Raw genomic sequence first — 21,720 nt, 5'->3', positions numbered from 1 at the left:
CCCATGTCCAACTCGAACCCCTCTCTACTTCAGTCTTCACTTGTTCGAATATTTGCTATTTTCACTTCATTTTACAGACATTTTTTTCCAACTTTATGCACCTATGTCATTGTGTTATAGACTCTGTACTGACATGTTCTCTCAGTTTAGTCCTAACTATTACATTCCTCCCTCCTTAATTTTGTCTTCGCCCTCAAAGACGCACACAACATAGATTCTTCTGCCCCTAGCAGGACTTCCACCTGCAAGTCCAGGGGTGGTCAACGGCACCAAATGTAGTATAGGAGAGAGAAGAAAATTTGTGGCTGGACTGGGAATCGAACCTGGGACCCCTGCATTACTAGTCAGGAGCTCTAACCAATGAGCTACCCAGGCAAATATCCACAGTCCATCTACCCATAACTATTACATTACAATGGCAATAGCAAATACATAAATGAAAACTTTGAAGACTGGATCCATGTGAACAGCACATCTTTATCACATGACTATTGATAAATGGTGACTCGGGTTAAACTAGCTCAATTTCCAGTAAATTACAGTATACTCTTAATTAAACAATGGACGGAGTCTTCCATATTTATCTCCGTGATAAACTAGGCCATCATCTGTATCTAAATTCATAAATTGGACAATCCTTCATTTAGAAGTAATTTAATAATTTAACTTCTGTACTATTCATGCACACAAAGAACTGAAAATACATGCATATCATATGTACAGTATTAACAGGAATTTCCAAAAGTAAAAATAAGGTAATTGTAAAATTTAATTTGCCGAAAGCAGACAACCAAACTGTTCAAACATCACACCTTTAATGCAAAGTATGATTTCCGACATCTTATACAGTAAAACACACTTCTAACGAACCCGTTTATAATGAATTCACATTATTTGTTAAGTGATATTTATTCCCCTATGATTGGAAAATAATGAAAATATTTTGGACATAACAAAGTTAGGTTATAACAAGCTGTTTTCTGTTTGCCCTGGGGGGGGGGGGGGGGGGGGGGGGGGGGTTCAGTGTAACCATGTTTTACTGTATAGTCAAAATATACCTACGTATATTTAGTTCAGAGAGAGACCTACTTAAAGTCCCCCTCACACAACACTGACAAAAACAATGAACATTCAGGGCATGCATCATCATTTTTCAAAAGAAAGCATTGTTTTCTAAATAGCATAGTGAATAATCTGAAAATTAAGCAACAGAACAAATGAAATACAACAGCTAATGTCCAACTTATAGGGGAGTGTACAGCTAATCACTTTTTATTTGAAAAAATAAACTTCCATTATCACATAAATTTGCAAGGTTGTCTTCCCATGAAAAGAAAATTTTTGTGAATAATTTTGTTAAATGTTTGTGAAAGCTATGTCTTGCTGATAAGTCCGTCAAGGGGGGAAATCGCACAAATAAAATTTTGTAAAATATAAGTGATTTACAGTTATAAGAACATCATAAATACGAGACTGTGGTTTTTATCAAGCACCCTCAGAGCAATAGATTAAACAGATATACATGTACAATGATGTGTATAACCATTATTTCTTGAGTTAACAATGTTCAATACAATGAACTTTCAACAACAACTGCTTCAAGCAATTTTACATGTAGTTTCATTCCATACAAGCTAATGTGTACTGAGGCAGATGCAGAATATCAGGTATATACGCAAACTTTCACCTCGCTTAACTAAATATCATATAAAATATGAGTTCATTTTATCAAATAAAGATGAACTTTGAAAACTTGGTACAGTAAATTTATAAAAATTTATGAACAGTCCTGAATATACATGTACTCAAAAAAGTCTATAATTGCATATTTTACTGCACCTGAATATACATACATCAATTTTACTTTACCATATATATAAATCTTATTTAAGTTTTAAAAAAAATACATGCATATCATTAAAGCAATCATAAATAATGTATTTTGGATATTTTTTCTATTTATCACATAAAACATTTCCCAATTTGAGAAAACCATAGCCAGACTAATTGCTTTTAATCAACAAAAACTAGAAATCATTAGAAATGTTCTAGGATAAAATGGTGTACATTTTTCTTCATAGCTTGCATTCAGTGATGGCAGAGTGAATCGCATTAGCAACATATTCCAAATTTCCAGTGGTCAAAGCACACATATTAATGCGGCCATTCTTTAACAGGTATATGTGGTATTTCTTGATCAGAACGTCAACTTGTGCAGCTGCAAATAAAAGGCATATATTGAGTAAATAACATTGATGCATCTTTCTCTCTCAGTCAATGTATCAATCAAAATTTCCCTCCAAAGGTTCAATAATGTGGAAAGATGCATTTAAAAAAATCAATATATGCACCCAGGGGTGCATGAGCCGAGTTGCATGGGATACATTGTAAAGTCAGGAATGATGTGGCATATTTATAATTGTGAAGAACTAATTGTTGGATATAATGTAATAAATTCTTGTGAATACATTTTTAAAGGAGTTTGGAAATGGGCATCCTTCATTGTTGTATATTACCTCTTAGAGTTTTCATGCAGATCCAGATATTTCTAAAATTTTCAATCTTTTTTTAGGACTGTGAACTTGACCTTTTTTCTCCAAAATCAATAGGGGATCTTCCTAACCTGCTATCCAACAATATAACCAAGTTTCATTTGATTCAGTTTTAAACTTTTCGAGTTACTGTCCAGAAACCATATTTGTCTAAAGTTTCAATCTATTTTTGGTCACTGTGACCTTGACCTTTGACCTATTTTCTCCAAAAGCAATAGGGGTCTTCCTTACCTGGTACATAACAATATCTTTAAGTATCATTTGATTCGGATTTAAACTTTCTGAGTTATCATCCGGAAACCAAATTTTTCTGAAATTTTCATTCTATTTTCGGTCACTGTGACCTTGACCTTTGACCATTTTCCTCCAAAATCAATAGGGGTCTTCCTTACCTGGTACCCAACAATATATCTAAGTTTCATTTGATCAGATTGTAAACTTTTCGAGTTATCATCCGGAAACCAATTGTTGACACCCAACCGCCCGCCAAACCAATAGCCGAGTTCAACTTCGTTGCAACTCGGCTAAAAACAATTCAGAAGATGATTGATTCTAGTGCATATCACAATTGACAACAGACTACATCATGTGCATTGTATCGTAACTATATTATTCATTTATCTGGCTATAACTTACTCTGGTCATCAAAATTATGAACAAGAGTACCGCAAACCGTATATAATACGCCCATGAAATGCTTACATAAGGTGTTTTTCTTGTGTTATAATTTGTATAACTTTGCTTCAGGTAGTATCAGCCATCATGAGGCTGTGACAAACTTTCATATGAACAAAGGGTCTTAGCTTAAGAATCGAGATTTCCTCAAAATGGACCAAGTTCAACAACCTGTAATTTTCTCAAAAATTGTAGAAAATCAAAATCCATCCCACATGCACAACTTCAGTACCTATACAAACACTCCACAAAATAAGAAGGTCGTCACTTGAAAACTGTGGGAGGAGTAGGGCAGACAAATTATGTACCCTCCATAGAATATTAATTCCCAAATAGACTAAGTTCAACAACCTGTAATTTTCTCAAAATTGTAGAAAATCAAAATCCATCCCACATGCACATCTTCAATACCCATACAAACACTCCACAAAATAAGAAGGCTCTCACTTGAAAACTGTGGGAGGAGTAGGGCGGACAAATTATGTACCCTCCATATAATAATTATTTCCAAATAAAGGGGCAAAACTCCTGGAAAAAAGGTCGAAATGGATCTAAATTGCAGTATGATCTAAAGTGACCCACAAAGAAGCTACACAGCAAGTTTCAGCATGATATGTGAAAGGGAAATGAAATTATAAAGAGAAAACCCCGAACGGACGGACATACAGACATCGCTGTACCATAATACGTCTCGTCTAAAGACAGGCGTATAAAAACTGCAAACTCTACATTATTATATTAGTACACACTAAAATTGGATACAGTATGTAATGCTCATTTTGTTTTATGAAATTGTTAAAATTAATTTAAAAATGAGAGAGCATTTTTGATCTCAATAAAGAGAAATCTGAAAGTTTCTAGCCGCAGCTCATTGAAAGAATCAAACTGAGTAATCTAAAGAGAAAATCAAAACAAAGTGAATGGTCTGAAAAATCAAATCAAATCAAGAAGTTAGTGTATCGATCCAACCATATCTCTCTTATGGCAGACACTCAAGTACCAACAAACACCTTATAACAACAGCACCCATTTAGTATATTCACTAGCTGACAAACTTTGATACAATGAAAAGAAGTGGCATCAGTCTGATTAACCCCCCACCCTTTCTACTCACCAGGCGAGTGTAAAGAGAAGAGAGTGGTTTTAATCAGACTGTCAATTTATGTGATAATTATGGCAAGACTTAATCACAAGTGACTACTCTTCTGCATAAATTTAAAAAATAAGAAGTACATTACAACAATCATTCATTATTTGATTCATTAAATCAGGGTGAGATTCATCCTTGCATCAGTTATGACGGAAGCTCCTGACCAATCACAGCCCTGGTTTCATCTTAGTAAATCTTTAGAAATTTGCTGATTATATGCACCACGGCATCTGCTTTGAGCAGTCAAATCAAAATCACTATATAGATATAAGAATTTAGTAGTGACTGCATAAAACTCAAAGTGGGAATAAATTAGTACTGACTAAACAGAATTAACTCATGATTTAATACTGTGAAGCTGAACAATTGCATGGGTCATTAACAATCAGAGATAACGGCACGGATCTAAAGCACTTTTCACACATTCACGGATCAGGAGCCGGTCAACACCGGATGCAAAATTCTAGTCATCCGGGGTGATCATGTCTTTGGGTTCTGTGACGTCGTATTGCCGGTATCAACACGGTCTTATCACGATGCAGACACGGGAAATGCTGGTTTCTCTACGGATAAGCACGGTAGCTACCCTTAAGTCCCGGGGGGAAAATCCCGGTCGGTGCCGGCATGATCACGGAGCATACGGAAGATTACGGTTTCTGCCGGTCCATCCACGGTTGTTTCACCGAGATACACGGATCATCACGGTCTTTCTTCCCTGCGTTTATCGTGTCTGTCGATGTAGTTACCGGGAACAATCCATGTACAGACCATAGACATCCGTGTTCTTCAGCAGATAAGTTTCGTACACGGATGACCCCAGACTTTACACGGTTACTTCGGTGGCTACACTGACTTCACGGTTGATACACGGACCTCTCGGTTGATACACGGACCTCTCGATTGATACACGGACCTCTCGATTGATACACGGACCTCTCGATTGATACACGGACCTCTCGATTGATACACGGACCTCTCGGTTGATACATGGACCTCTCAGTTGATACATGGACCTCTCAGTTGATACACTGTACCTACATGGATCAATACAGTGGATTTTCTTCCGAGATGATCGGGGTAAAAATTCATCAAGTTTAATATTTTTCACGGTTGGGCTTGGCCGGATGCCGCCGAATGCATACACGGTTTGTACATGGTGATGGCAGATTGTCACGGACCATTACGTATTGACAATCCAGCGTCTCATCCATAAATGTGTGAAAGGGGCTTAAGAAGTCTGATTTTTAATTACATTGAGATCATTGAATTACTATCTAGTCCCAAGAAACAATGCAATCCCAGTGGAAATATGTATCTGGTCGTAGTGGGAATATATATAGAGTCGGTAACTTATGATTTAATCCCAATGAGAATAAGTATAAGGTTGTTAACTCTCGATTTAATCCAATGGAGGAAGTCAATCATAGTGGGAATATGTATAGAGTTATTAACTTACAATTTAATCATAATAATTAATCCCATAAAGCTAGACAATCACAGCAGGAATAAATCTAGAGTATTGAACTTAATAATTTAATCCCGTGAAGCTGAACAGTCCCTTCTGTTCTATGTGTAAAATTGTGTTAACTTACGACTTAAACCCGTGAACATTCTCCTCTGTTCTATGTGTAAGATTGTTAACTTACGATTTAACCACGTGAACATTCTCTTCTGTTCTATGTGTAAGATTGTTAACTTACAATTTAATCCCGTGAACATTCCCTTCTGTTCTATGTGTAAGATTGTTAACTGACGATTTAATACCGTGAACATTCCCTTCCGTTCTATGTGTAAGATTGTTAACTTACAATTTAATCCCGTGAACATTCCCTTCTGTTCTATGTGTAAGATTGTTAACTGACGATTTAATACCGTGAACATTCCCTTCCGTTCTATGTGTAAGATTGTTAACTGACGATTTAATACCGTGAACATTCCCTTCTGTTCTATGTGTAAGATTGTTAACTGACGATTTAATACCGTGAACATTCCCTTCTGTTCTATGTGTAAGATTGTTAACTTACAATTTAATCCCGTGAACATTCCCTTCTGTTCTATGTGTACGACTGTTAACTGACGATTTAATACCGTGAACATTTCCTTCTGTTCTATGTGTGAGATTGTTAACTGACGATTTAATACTGTGAACATTCCCTTCTGTTCTATGTGTAAGATTGTTAACTTACGATTTAATCCCGTGAAGCTGAACATTCCCTTCTGTTCGATGATGTGATCCCATTTTCCAGGAGTTCCCAGGGACTTCAGTTTCTGGAAGAGCATCTCTCTCATCATTTTGATTCTGTCTGCCATCGTCTTTACGTGTTCCTTCCTGTAAATACATATCGTTTTACCGAGACTTGTTTCCCACATGCACATACCTAGGTAATCTGAATATGTCTGCCAATATACATGTACAAAGAATTTAAAACACACAAAGCATATTTAAGACACTGAGTACACAGCCTGAAATAGCATGAAAACCATTTCAGAGTTTTCAAAAGTTCAATTCCAAATGCCAAATTATACACAGAAAAGTTACTGATAAAATGGATTGGTGACAAAATTCTGTGGTTCAGAAATAAACAAGAGGCACAGGGGCCTTATAGGTCACCTGAGTATCATGTAACAACCTTCCAATGTTTGAATTAGGTTTGTGTTTAAATATAAGAATTTTACTTTTGGATCAGGGCCGTAACTGCCGATGAGGCAGACGAGGCAACTGCCTCGTCTGATTTTTTGGCAAAAAAGAAAATAAAATTATATAAATGTTATATTATAGGATATATGTTTAAAATGAAGACAAGCACCTTTGTCTTTGACACCATATTACGATTCTTTACATAGTACAAATGAAACACAAACATGATAAATTGGGATTTAAAAAGTGTCATTTTCAGTCGTAAAGTCAATCGGCGGCCCCCAATCCCCTGCCTCCCCTGATTTAGAACCCTACTTACGGCCCTGTGGATGGAAGAAACATTGAATAGCTATGTGGTCAGCCCCGCCTTTGCACCAGAACCCCTGACCCAGGGGCCATAAATTTCAGTTTTGAAAGAAGCATCCTTGATCATCATTATCATACAATTAGTTTGTCTACTTAATACCCAGCAGCAGAGGAGAAGATTTTCAAAGAAATAAAATGCATTTTCACTATATGATCAATAGGGCCCCACCCTAATACCAGAACCCCTAACCCAGGGGCCATGAATTTCACAATTTTGAAAGAGGCATCCTTGCTCATCATAACCATGCTATTGGTTTGTCTACTTAATACCCAAGGACAGAGAAGAAGATTTTCAAAGAAATAATGCATTTTCACTATATGACTTATAGAGCCCCACCATAGCAACAGAACCCCTGATCTAGGGGCCATGAATTTCACAATTTTTAACAAGAGGTACTGTGAGCAATGCTCACTAAGAATACCCCCCGCTTACCCCAATCTCCCAAAGGGTGTTGGTAATAGGTATAAACTACCTCTTTTCTGAGTGTTGCTACTTCGATGTCCAGTGCGCATGACCTTTGACCTTTTGACCCCAAAATCGATAGGGAACATCTTCATCCCATGGGTAGTCCATATATATGATATGGTGACTGTAGGTGGAAAGGATAACGCTTTAGAGCCCGGAAACCATATTGCTACTTCAATGTCCAGTGCGCTTGACCTTTGACCTTTTGACCCCAAAATCGATAGGGAACATCTTCATCCCATGGGTAGTCCATATATATGATATGGTGATGGTAGGTGGAAAGGATAATGCTTTAGAGCCCGGAAACCATTGTGTCTACAGACGGACAGACGGACAGATGGACAACCCGATTCCAGTATACCCCCCACAACTTGTTGCAGGGGGTATAAAGAGGCATCCTTGCTCATCATTACCATGCTATTAGTTTGTCTACTTAATACCCAGAGACAGAGAAGAAGATTTTCAAAGAATTTCTACACTTTCACTATATGACCAATAGAGCCCCACCCTAACACAAGAACCCCTGCCCCAGGGGCCATGAATTTCACAATTTTGGTAGAGGGCTCAACGCTCATTATAATTATGCCCACAGTTTGGCTTCTTGATGTCCAGGAGTAAAGAAGAAGATTTTTTTAAATTACACTCATTTTGATGGTTTTTGCCCCACCCCTCAGGCCCCAGGGGGGCAGGGACCACGAATTTCACAATTTTTGTTCCCCTCCACCCACAGATGCTATATGCCAAAATTGGTTGAAATTGGTTCAGGGGTTTCAGAGAAGAAGCTGAAAATGTTCAAATGTTAACGCACAACGCACGACGACGGACAAAAACAGATAGCAATAGGTCACCTGAATGAATTCAGGTGACCTAACAATCAACAATGAAGGCCTTTATCGAATTTCAAATAAAGTTGTTTTTTTTTCGGAATCATTATTTACCATTCTGCATAATACGCTGGATTATTGAGTACTGAGGCTACAATTCTAGCCCCGTGATTGGGTGAATTTGACCATGTTGTCCTGACAACCATCTCCATCTGGGACTTCACTCGCAGCTTGGCATCTTTATTTGCACACACTATGACTAAATTTCCTGTTCTTTCATCTGTTTTAATAAAGATTTTATCAATAATTAATTACCAAGTATAAAAGTAATCATTCGTTAAACAGCATGTCTTTTGAATTATATTAACATTAAAAGGATTAGGCACAAGTTCAGAAACTTGGATAGCCTTCTCCCAAGCATGTCCTTATTCAGTATTAATGACAGTTTCCATTTTCAATTATTGCCTCCATTTTCGGTTCAATACGTTTATTACAAACGGGTTCAGTGAAATACATCAGGCTCGGCCTGTACTTAATATTTTCACCTGCATGAGGGGCAAAACAGCATCGAATAACGTTCAGACTGTTGTTGCCTTGAGTCTGACGAAAATAATATTGAACTTTATCGGTTTAAACTACAGAGCCAACAAGCATCTTACGTTTTGGCTGTTTTATGATTTTGTATCTTGGTAATTAAATTTTTCTTCAATGTTGTTATTGGTTTTTTCTGTAAATTGTATCGTATTGAAAGTATTGAATCGTGGCATAAGTATTGCAATATGTATTGTATCGTGAAGGGGGCGTATCGTTTCAGCCCTAGTTTCCATTTACATGTAGTGTATATCCTTCAGATATTGCATGTGTACTTAGTTTAGCAGCATTCAGATTTTCGCGCCTTTACTGACGAAACAGTTTATGGTTGCTCAAAAATATGAAAACTCTGTTTATCTGTCATGATGTATAGCAGAAGTGCTAAATTCTGATGATGCCAAATAGTACATCAGCTCAGATTCAGCAGATTTTAAATATGCTAAAATAAGTACACGTACAATGTCATACCAGATTAATGGTGTGTACAACATGTTACTGAAATTCATGTTTCTAAACTTTATAGCAGGAGAAAATCAAACTCAAGTAAAATAACACTTACTGTATAACCCAAAGTTTTTAGAAAATGATTGTGAGACGAAAAATTCAAATCCCCTTTTCACAAAATAGCGTGCAACTTGTCCATCCTGTTCTAGATTTCCTGAGGCAAAACCCTGATAGGCCTCATCCAACAGTAGCATAAACTTCTTCTTCTGTAAAACAAGTCAACAAATTCTCCGATTAACACTAAGAAAGAACACAAGTAATGGTAAGACAAAAAAAACCCTCTTACCATGGGCAATGAAGTCAAATTTTACCTCACTTTAGTACAGTAAAGCATGCTTACAGCAGTCAGCCATTAATGTGTGTACATGAACTTATTTTCTTCCGTGGGGATCTGGGTTAAAATAGGTCCTCAATACCTCTTGCTTGTTGTAAGAGGCAATTAAATGGGGTGGTTCTTTGGATAAGACCACAAAATCTGAGGCCCCGTGTCACAGCAGGTGTGGCACGATAAAGATCCCTCCGTGCTCAATGGCCATAAGCGCCGAGCATAGGCTAAATTTTGCAGCCCTTCACCGGCAATGGAGACATCTCCATATGAGTGAAATATTCTCGAGAGGGACAATAAACGATTTACAACAATATACATCATGAACTTATTTTAATAGAGAATCAAAATTCAGTCAGCAAAGAGCTGGGGGGAAACAATTTTGATTTCTTACATAAACATAATTTGTTAAATCCCACAAGCTTTAAAACATGAAAATCACTTAACAGTAAGCACAAATTCATTTTAAGTGTGTTCACTATAAGGCCAAGTAAAATTAATTAGTAGATTATCATTCAAACTTCACCAAAAAATGGGGCGGGTGGGAGAATTTTATTTTTTATATTTTATTTTTCGCCATGGTATTCTTGACCTCGAAAATGCCTTCTCTCATTGAGAAAAGGCTTTATAAATCATAATTACATGTGTATTTGGGTTTCTAAAAGGCAAAGTGAAACAAAGTACGTTTACGATACCGGACCGGACATAAAAATATCAGGAAATCGTAATTTTGAAAAATCAAAAAAATCGGGGCGGGGCGATTTTCGAGGGGCGGGCGGGAATGATAATCTACTAATTAATTTTACTTGGCCTATTAACCGTAATTTACTGTACATTCATAATTCTAATGAGAAATATCACATCATCACAAATTTTTCATCTAGAAGTCCATTATAGACGTGAAAACAAATTAAGTAATACATTCTTTTTTGTCTCTTTAAATTTCTTCCCTTGTCTGGTTAGCTAAGTGGATCAAGGAGCTAAGATGGCAATATGTAGTTGTAACTGGGAGTCCTACAGATGTTTTAATTTGTTTTACTTAATGATTTTACACTGAAATATGCAGGGTTTTTTTTACTACAGGAGACAAAATATTCAAAGTTCCAACACCTCAACATTAATTACACATCTCCTACAGTTCTCTTTCCATCACATGATGAATATGTCTCATCCCAAAGATTTACAGAAATATCATAAAATATCACTTGTGTGTCTGATACTAATACTGTTAACAGCTCAGTACTTTTAAAGCATCAAAATAATATTGAATCAACACACTTAGGTATCTGCCATTAAGCTTTGCCTAGAATTCTAAGAGCTATCTTTCTAAGGAAACAGATCTTCATACCTCCACTAAATCTGCGATTTCTTTCCACTGTTCTTCCGTAGGGTTAACACCTGTAGGATTATGACAACATCCATGGAATATCACCACCGTCTTCTCGGGTGCTGCCTGAAAAAATGAATTCAGTCTGCTCTTAGAACTTGTGTCATCAGGTCATCAAATTTTACATCCCTACATTACAAAGACATATCGTATCTCCGGTAATTTTGGCGTTGGGAATATATGACAGATTTTTCTAATAGACAGTTGAAATCTTGCTGCTTTTTGTTTCAATTAGCACATGTATATTATTGGTAAATTTTCCTCATCTGCTAAAAATGCCAGCATTTCCTGCTTGTCAAAGGTATGAGATATCCGGTACTGTTATATATGCATGGTAACATTATATGCAGTAATATTATCATAATGTATCATTTTGAACCAGGTCTGATTTGTTATTTTGAAACAGATTACATCTATCATTTTGAATTAGATCATATTGATTATTCAAAATCAGATCATTTTAAATCGGAGCATACAAATCATTTTGTATATCATATTTCATCATTATCATCGTATATTTAAATATCTCCAACACAATTACCCTAAACTAAGCACTTTACATGTAAAACAAACTGAATTAAAGAACAATAAATACTCAAGAGTACTGAAAATGGTACATATTAAGCCCGTGAAAATGCTTACATAGGGTGTTTTTCCTAAGCCATAATTTGTAGAACTTTGCTTCAGGTACATGTAATATCAGCCATCAGGCTGTGACACACCGGTACTTTACTTTTACAATGCATGAATAAAAGGTCCTAGCTTAAAAACGGTGACAGGAGGACTCCGAGGTAGATAGACAAAGCAAGAGTTCTGTGTGTAAAATATTTCCCCAAAGACCAAGTTCAACAACCTGTAAATATTTTCAACATCAATTGTTGAGAATCAAAATCCTTACACTATGCACATCTCCAAGTTATTTACAAATACCCTAACATCAAAACTGAAAGGAGTAAAAAAGACAAACCATGTCCTTTATTTGATATGATATTTCTTCAACACAGAAGACGTTAAACAACCTGTAATTTTCTCAAAAATTGAAGAAAATCTAAATTCTTGCCACATGCACATCTTCAATATTCATACAAATACTCAGTAAAACAAGAAGGTCCTCACTTGGAAATTGTGTGAGGAGTTATCCAGACAAATTATGTACCCTCCATATAACAATAATTTTTCAAATAAAGAGGAAAAACTCCGGCAAGAGAGGTCGAAATGGATTAAAATTGCAACATGATTTTGAGTGATCCAAAAAGAAGCTACATAGCAAGTTTCAGCTAGATATGTGACAGAGAAATGAAACTAGAAACAGAAAACCCCGAATGGATGTACAATAGAATGGACATCGATTTTCCATAAGTCCCGTTTGAAGACGAGCATATGATAAACAAAAGGCCCATGGGCCACATCGTTCACCTGAGTCACCTTGGCCCATATCTGAAGACTTTCCATATATATTTGCATGTAAAACCTTAGTCCCTATTATGGCCCAAACTACCCTTTGCAAACTTGAATCTACACTATATCAGAAAGCTTTCATGTAAATGTCAACTTCTTTGGCCCAATGGTTCTTGAGAAGAAGATTTTTAAAGCTTTTTCCTATATTTGTATGTAAAACTTTGACCCCCCCCCCCCCCCCCACTTGTGGCCCCATCCTACCCCCCGGGGGCCATGATTTGAACAAACTTGAATCTGCACTATGTCAGAAAGTTTTCTTGTAAATATCAGCTTTTCTGACTCAGTGGTTATTGAGAAAAAGATTTTGACTATATATTTGTATGTAAAACTTTGATCCCCCTTGTGGCCCCATCCTACCCCCGGGGGCCATGATTTGAACAAACTTGAATCTGCACTATGTCAGAAAGTTTTCATGTAAAAATCAGCTTTTCTGGCTCAGTGGTTCTTGAGAAGATTTTTCCTATATATTTGTATGTAAAACTTTGATCCCCTATTGTGGCCCCATCCAACCCCTTGAGCCCATGATTTGAACAAACTTGAATCTGCATTATGTCAGGAAGCTTTCATGTAAATAGCTTTTCTGGCTTAGTGGTTCTTGAGAAGAAGATTTTTAAAGTTTTTCCCTATATATTTGTATGTAAAACTTTGATCCCCCCTTGTGGCCCCATACAACCCCCGGGGGCCATGATTTGAACAAACTTGAATCTGCAATATGTCAGGAAGCTTTCAGGTAAATTTCAGCTCTTCTGGCCCAGTGGTTCTTGAGAAGAAGATTTTTAAATGACCCCACCCTATTTTTGCATTTTTGTGATTATCTCCCCTTTGAAAGGGACATGGCCCTTCATTTGAACAAACTTGAAAGCCCTTCACCCAAGGATGCTTTTGGCCATGTTTGGTATAAATAGGATCAGTGGTTCTGGAGAAGAAGTCGAAAATGTGAAAAGTTTAACAGACGGACGGACAGACAGACAGACAGACGACGGACAAAAAGCGATCAGAAAAGCTCACTTGAACCTTCGGTTCAGGTGAGCTAAAAAAAAAAGGAATGGAATAATACACTTATCATTTTGCACCGGCTTAATTGAATCAGATCCCAATCAACATTCTATCCCAGATCAATACTGATCATTTTAATCCAGATTTCATCAACCATATTAACTCAGATCCCATTGATCCTGTTAACTCAGATCCCATTGATCCTGTTAACTCAGATCCCATTGATCCTGTTAACTCAGATCCCATTGATCCTGTTAACTTAGATCCCACTGATCCTGTTAACTCAGATCCCATTGATCCTGTTAACTCAGATCCCATTGATCCTATTAACTCAGATCCCATTGATCTTTTTGAACCAGATGATATTTAACGGATTCTCACCATTAAGTCCTCCTTCATGCCATTGAAGTCGATGGTGCGATTCTGTGCATCCCAGTATCGGTACTGTTTGACGTTAGAGTATCCACAGCTTTTGAAGATTCCCAAGTGATTACCTACAAAGTTAGAAACTTTAATGCACACCAATTTCAAAACATCTTCAACTAATTCTCTTAAAATTTCAGGTTCACAAGGAAGGGGGTATGGTTGCTTTGTGGTTATAAAATTCGTTTTGTGAGTTTGTGAGTTTTAGCCCCGCTCGTACTTTGGCCGTGTCGTAGCTAAGACATAAGACATCAAAATAGGTACGGATTGTTCCTTTGTCCAACCATAGACATAATTATAATGTTATATGTCTATGGGGATGTAAAACAAACAAACAAGCTCAGAAGGAAATCAAGGAAGACAAATATTTCTGTCTGTGGTATTGATGCTTCAACTGCTACCGAAATGGACGACTTAAAAGGCAGAATAAATCTGCCATAGGTGAAGATACATTTTTGAGGAGTATTGTAACAGTAAATGCATTTGAAACAAGAGACCCATGGGTCACATCGCTCACCTGACCAGCAGTTCCTAGCAATAAACAAGCTTGAACCAAACAATCATTATACATGCAGCTTGGTTCAGAAAAAAACTTTTCAAAGGTAGCAACTAAAAATTCATTTATTACCAAACTCAATTATCAAACTTGACTAAAAATTCATTTATTATCATATGCCTTTGTGGATGTGCATGGTCTTTCATAATTAACAAATTTCATTTATTGTGCCAAGTTTAGTTCCCTATACATTCGCATATAAAACTTTGATCCCCTATTGTGGCCACTCCTTAACCACAGGGGTCATGATTTCTACAAATTTTGAATCTCTACTATATCAGGAAGCTTTCATATAAATATCAGCTTTTCTGGTCCACTGATTCTCGAGAAAGATTTTTAAACGACCCAACCCTATTTTTGCATTTATGTGATTATCTCTCCTTGAAGGGGGCATGGCCCTTTATTTCAACAAACTTGAACCCCCTTCACCCAAGGATGCTTTGAGCCAAGTTTGGTTGAAATTGTCCCAATGGATCTGGAGAAGAAGATGAAAATGTGAAAAATTTACGCTGACGCCAACAGAAATTTTGATCAGAAAAGCTCACTTGAGCCTTCGGTTCAGGTGAGCTAATAAAACCGAGCAATCTGAAACACATGAAGGCTGTACACAATAAATCATATTTAACAAGAGGCTCATGGGCCTTAACAAAGCTAAATTTTTGCCTAGTATGCACTTCTTCAGTCTCATAACTGTGTCATCTAGACACAAAATCAGAGGAAATGACAGAAGATTGTCATGTACACAGACATGATCATTTACCTCGTAAACATCACATACAGGGGCTATTGCTAATATCTACTATGAAATTAATTTGGTTTGCTCTTTTTTCAAAAGTAAACGAGAAGATTCTTAGAGATTCAATGTTGTTCTTAATTTTCTTTATATGATCCATTCATCTCTATGTTGTGACCTGAAATCTAGGCTCAGGGTCCAGAAATTTCAGTTTCGGTAGATGTCTCCCACCCATTATACGTAAGCAGTCACTAGAGAGTGATTCAAATTAGTTGTTTGGTGTCAAGGATTTCAGTAGAAATTTTTTTGTAAGAAATATTGCATATTCACTGTATGAATAACAGAGTCCTTGACCCTGGAGTCATGAACAACCTCATTATTGCCATGTGACAAGTTTGATTGTGTGGTGTTCAAAAGCCAAAAAGACATTTCTAAACATGGTAAAAGAAATAATGCATTTTCATTTATATATGAGTCACAGAGTTCCGCCCTACCACCATAATTCCTACACCGAAAGGGCCTGGCATCAATTTCACAATTTTGTTAATATGCACTCAGTTTGATTGTTTGATGATCACATAAAGTTTCATCCTAGCCCCAGAAATCAAGAGACAGGGGCCTTGAATTTTACAGTTTGGTACAGGTATCCTAGCTCATCATGAAGATACAAAATTTGTCCGCTCAATATCCCTGAAGATTTTAAAGATTGATTGAATATTGTTTTAACGTCCCTCTTGAAAATATTTCACTCATATGGAGACATCACCACTGCCAGTGAAGGACTGCAAAATTTGGGCCAATGCTCGGTGCTTATGGCCATTGAGCAGGGAGGGATCTATATCCTGCCACACCTGCTGTGACACAGTATCTCGGTTTTTGTTGTCTCATTCGAAGGACCGCCCCATTCAGTCACCTCTTACGACAAGCAAGGGGGTACTGAGGATCTATTCTAACCTAGATCCCCACAGGATAAGACTTTAAAGAACACATCATCTTTTAAGGTATTGGCCATGCCCTTCAGCCCCAAGAAGGACAAGGGCCATACTTACTTTCTTTCACTTGCCCCATATTTGCTATAAACCAATTTTGGTAAAAATTGGCTAAAAAAGAATTTGAAAATGTTTTTAGAAATGTTAAAATGCGGAAAAGATGACAACAGATAAAAACAGTCATGCTCAATCGTGGCAAATACTTTGACCTTGATAAATGACCTTGACCAGTAACATAACTCTGTCCATAATCTTTCAGTTCTCAGCGTATGAAATTTCTCTTTTTCAACTAAAAAGTTAGGATCAAAGTTGATGTTGTGGATAGAGATGCAGACAGATAATGACACAGACAAAGACGCAGACAGACTAACAAATACATACCCCATGTTGGACTCGATGTGTACATGCTGTCGTAGCCTAACATTTTCTTACAGAAGTCTGCACACAGCCTGATCGCTCCCGTACCCCCGATAGCCTGGACTCCTTCTACCTGAAAGTAACAACCTTTATAGTAATAAAATACCTCAAACATATCCATTATAATCACAGCAAAATTGGCACAATGAGCTAAAAATAAAAATTGCAATTTTGAAACTACCAGGGTGATAAGATAAGCAAGAAAAAAAACGGGGTCTTCAATCTTAACACCCCCTTTTCTCTATTCTCAATTATTGAAAAGAATTGTGAATAAAAAACATGTATACATTTATTTGTGAATTTCCATAAAATTTCATCATTGGTGTAAAATGTCCTCCAGTTTTACCTCTGTTGTTAAAAAGAGCCCCCCCCCCCCCTAATCTGTCTGGCATGTTATATCCTAAGAAGGGGAGTGGGTCGATTCATTCAATTTTATCTATGACTCAGATCAGATCACTTCTTTTAAAAACAGATTATGTAGCAGCTAATAGCGATTTTTTTCCTTATATAACTGGTACCGATAAATGGTACCATTCCCAATGGCAAAAACCATTAATTTTTCCCAATTTTGAGACTAAAAATTCCCAATTTACTACTTCTTGTTTTGTAGAACTCTTTTTTCTTTTCTTTTAGTTGAAATCATTTGCCGATACATTGGTAGAAAATTCCCAATTTGTTCAATTTAGACGCTATTTCCCCCCAATTGAATGGGTACCGGTACCAGTACCAATGGGTAGAAAAAAATCACTGAGCTAAACTAAAACTATTCTCATATCATCAATAAACACTGCAATATATACAAATATTTCCAAAAGATTTTAATCACTGAATTCAATTAAGATTTGTATTTAATTTGTCCAATTTATACAAATTTTCATAATTGATTGATTGTTTTGCTGTTTTATGCCACAAGAATTTTTCAGTTATCTGGTAGCGCCCACTTTTTTTTTTTTTTTCATTGGTGGAAGAGAGAACCCAGATACAATGAACCTGGGAAGAAACAACTGACCTCCCGAAAGTAAACTGGGAAACTTTCGCACTTCCAGCGCGAGTGGGATTTGAACTTGCGCTGACCAGAGGTGAGAGGCCGAGTGATATTGAGCACGATGCTCTAACTACTCAGCCATGGAAGCCCTTTTCATTATTGAAAATCAAATAAAATACATGTACAGTGTACCTCGTAGAGGGGGCAGCCTGAAGTATAGTGAAAATAACAAAAGTGCACAGGAAATAAATTTTTATCTTCATTTTATATTCATCCTTTTGGACAATCATTTCCTCTGGGTAAAGATAGAATGGGGATAATATTGACTATACAATATTTATTTTGCATACATGAAACTCTAGCCTTGCAAAATGGAAAAGGGCAAATCTCAATATGGGCCAAGTTGCATTTTTATGTGTCATAGCAAACATTACATGATGCGAATTTTTTCACTTATTTTTTTTTTTTTTACTTTGCTTACCCTGAAAACAACACATAAATGCATAATGCATGTATAAAGATGCACAAACCCTGTTTTCCACAAGAGCTGGAGAGTCTTCACCCAGCAAGAGCTTGAGAGCTGCATTCCTGAAGTCGGGCATTCCTGCCACTGGTAAATACTCATGGTTCAGTGTGGAGTCTGTTGCCATCTGGGCTTCCACTGTTCGAACCACTGGAAGAACCCATGGTTTTCCCTCATCTGTTCTGTATGCTGAATAAATATACAAAATCTCTTGTTTATCTGTGCTCTATGTTGAATAAATATACAAAATCTCTTGTTTATCTGTGCTGTACGTTGAATAAGTATGCAAAATCTGTTCTGGAAGATGAATAAATGTACAAAACCTCGTTAATATCAATATATTAAATGTCACAATGAGAAAATTTGGATTTGAATATGTATATAGATATTGCTCAAAATAAAGAAGAAAAATAAAATCATTAACAGACTAAATTTGAACTCCTTAATAAGCGTTTCCAATCGAACATGCAGTTTCTGAGGATCATATAAAATCATGAATATAACTGTGGCAATAGAAATAATTTAATTACATGTATGATTAAAAGAACCAAAACTATAATACTATGGTAATAAACTTTAATGCACTAGATAACTAGTGGATACCAAAGCATATATATCACATGAGAGAGAGAGAGAGAGAGTCGGGTTTTTTTTTTAGGGTTTGTAGGGAGCCAAAATAAGGCCCCATTCCTAATGTTAAAAAGCAGGTATTTAGCCCAATTTTGCTTTGAAATTCTCAAACAATGAAAACAAATCAATAAGGGTAGCCAAATCATTCATATACATCTTCTTCACACTCCTACAGATTACAATTTTTGCTTCAAAATTCTTAAGTAACCTTAATTTTTTGGCCTCTGCTTATTTGAATGAGGTAAGCTTTGACCAAATTGAAAGTCAGAAGGAGCCCTATTATACCTTAAAGCACTCAGAATTGGGTTTTTCCCTATTTCTTTTAATGAAACATGTTTCCCAATTTCAAGCAAATGTCACTATTTTTCCCAATTGGAAAGGCCCTGGCCCTTGAAATCAGGACCTTTAAAAAAAACCTGAGAGTGTACTACATATAAGCACTTATCATACACATGTATTGTGCTATTCATTACTGGGGTGCATTGCAAACTTTTTTACTGGGGGGGGGGGGGGGGGGGGGGGTGCATGTGTAACTTTAACCCAAGATGGTTTTTCATTTTCAGACTGGGGTGGTAGATAATCTCAGTTGAGATTTGGCTTGTCTGAATATTCAGCTGAGCCGAATCTCAACCGAGATTAGGGAGAAGGCGTCAGTCCACATATGCAGCGGAGACGAATCTCAACCGAGATTAGGGTGGTGGGATACTGGAATTGAAATATCTACCAAGGGAGAGTACAACCTCCTCTAGATGTGCCACTTTTTTGTTTAAATAGAACTCAATTCAAATTCAATATATACTGTCCACATCAGCCCGGATCTCTGTTTGAGTTCATATTCTGCTAGATAGATGCACCGCTCTTAACAGTCGTCAGTGGTATGGCAGATTACATCAAGTTAGATTGACAAGCAACTTGTCATTCAAGGTTCGGATAAAACCACCATTTATTAAAAACACGAAAACCCTCAATTGAATTCCAAATGATGCATGTTTTTTTAAGTAACATAACATTTTTACAAGATCCTAATAATTTGCTTTCCTCAACCTTGCCTGTCATTGCCGGTTTACCTGAACATTTATTGACTCTGATTTACCCCCAATCCCCCTCCAACTTTCACTTTCATTACCTCCGACTCCGAGATTAACTTTATGTGGATGGGTGTCTTCAGTGTACTGTGCTGTCAAATTAAATACTTCTATTGGTGGCGCGATCTCGATGTCCCCAAACACTGAAGCCATGATTCTCCTGTGTGTTTCAACTGATCTCGACGAGGCAATGCCAAGGTCAAATGTTGTCAAGGTGGTTTGTACATCGAGGTTTCGTCCCTAGAAATGTTTCGCCCTCGGACGTTTCACCCCATGACATTTGGCTTCTGTATTAAAAAACGGTTCGCCCTTAAACATTGTGTCTCTCAGTCTGTATTAACATTATGATCATTTTCTGTTATTTTTCATATGCAAATAAAATATACCAGAGACATACACATATATAACATATGTAATGTCTCTGGATATATATATTCACAAATCGTATACACATATACTGTTGCAATCTTTTCTGAGGTATCCTTCTTTATAAAACTATTTTTGAGCCACAATTGGAATAAACTTATTATTCTCTTTAGAGAAGTCGAGAGGCATGCCTTTCGACTTCTCTAAAGAGAATATAAACTTATCTGTGTATACAGTGATTCATGCACTTCCTCCATACAATAGACTTCTCTCTCTGATTATAGGATTTCGAATATCGGGCAAAATATATAAAGATAAGACAAGATAAATTCATTCCAATTTTGGGCCCAGAGGGTAGCACAGCAAAGAAAAGTCTAAAAAGAACTAGGCTGAAACTAGCAGCCACTAACCAGCAGCCATAGAAGCTAGCAGCCAATAAGAAAATTCATCAAAGTACTGCGAGTACTCAAACGGCATACTAAAAAGTAATACTTAATAAATCAAAATTGATAATTTTTTCAAACAATTAATCAACAAATTTAATTACCAAGTTTCATACTTGAAGGCAATTGAGCTCACCTGACGTTACATCACATAGGCTGATAATGAATGTTAATAATAAACTAATCTTTGAAGAGTCCACAAAAGCAGTATGCAGGCAAGGAAGTGGACCCCTATGACTATCATATCCCGCCCTCAGTTTGGGGCTGTAGGGGTACCACCTGGGGCCACCAAACGGTGGGACCACTTTTCAGACCTCTCTAATAAATGACTATAGGGTGTTGGAATAAACGAAACAGATAAAGGATTAGAAAACAATGAAGTCAATCATATAGAACCTTAAAAAGGGGTCAAAAGGCCTTAAAGGGAAATTAAGTTCACCTGAAAGTTCCTAATTTTACATCATGTAGCTATTTGAGGATGGCTAATAACAACTTAATCTTTGAAGAGTCTGCTAAAAGAGTATGTAGGAAAGGAAGGGGACCTGTAAGGCTATCATTTTCACCCTCAGTTTGGGACTGTAGAGGTACCATCTGGAGCCTCCCAAGAGTGGGGCCACTTTTCAGACCCCTCTGATAAT

The 21,720-nt window shown here is 36.8% G+C and overlaps 1 protein-coding gene across 2 annotated transcripts; it reads right to left on the bottom strand.

Annotated features, from left to right (window-relative positions):
- Window positions 1–638: 638 nt before the first annotated feature.
- On the bottom strand, window positions 639–20,559 carry LOC125657642 (aspartate aminotransferase, cytoplasmic-like). 2 transcript variants are annotated; one of them, XM_048888351.2, is made up of 9 exons: window positions 20,315–20,559; window positions 18,566–18,747; window positions 17,015–17,123; window positions 14,314–14,426; window positions 11,440–11,544; window positions 9,822–9,972; window positions 8,786–8,951; window positions 6,564–6,706; window positions 639–2,218 (listed from the first exon to the last, which is right to left on the bottom strand). In XM_048888351.2, exons 1-9 carry the CDS (start codon window positions 20,424–20,426, stop codon window positions 2,076–2,078), a joined length of 1,224 nt encoding a protein of 407 aa, XP_048744308.2. In that variant the 5' UTR covers window positions 20,427–20,559; the 3' UTR covers window positions 639–2,075. The 2 variants fall into 2 exon arrangements, 1 of the variants encoding a protein (XP_048744308.2); XR_008798766.1 differs by lacking the exon at window positions 639–2,218 and adding an exon at window positions 2,257–5,290 and having other exon boundaries at window positions 5,351–6,706.
- Window positions 20,560–21,720: the final 1,161 nt, after the last annotated feature.

Source organism: Ostrea edulis, chromosome 9, assembly GCF_947568905.1.
Source record: "Ostrea edulis chromosome 9, xbOstEdul1.1, whole genome shotgun sequence".
NCBI lineage: Eukaryota > Metazoa > Mollusca > Bivalvia > Ostreida > Ostreidae > Ostrea > Ostrea edulis.
This window is presented reverse-complemented; position numbering and strand designations above follow the sequence as displayed.

Coding starts and splice junctions, on each gene's coding strand:
- LOC125657642 (XM_048888351.2), bottom strand. CDS start 20,426: ATGGCTTCAGTGTTTGGGGACATCGAGATCGCGCCACCAATAGAAGTA. Junction 11,545..14,313: donor GCATGAAGGAGGACTTAATG/GTGAGAATCCGT, acceptor TCATTTTTTCAG/GCAGCACCCGAGAAGACGGT. Junction 8,952..9,821: donor TAAAAACTTTGGGTTATACA/GTAAGTGTTATT, acceptor TTATTAAAACAG/ATGAAAGAACAGGAAATTTA.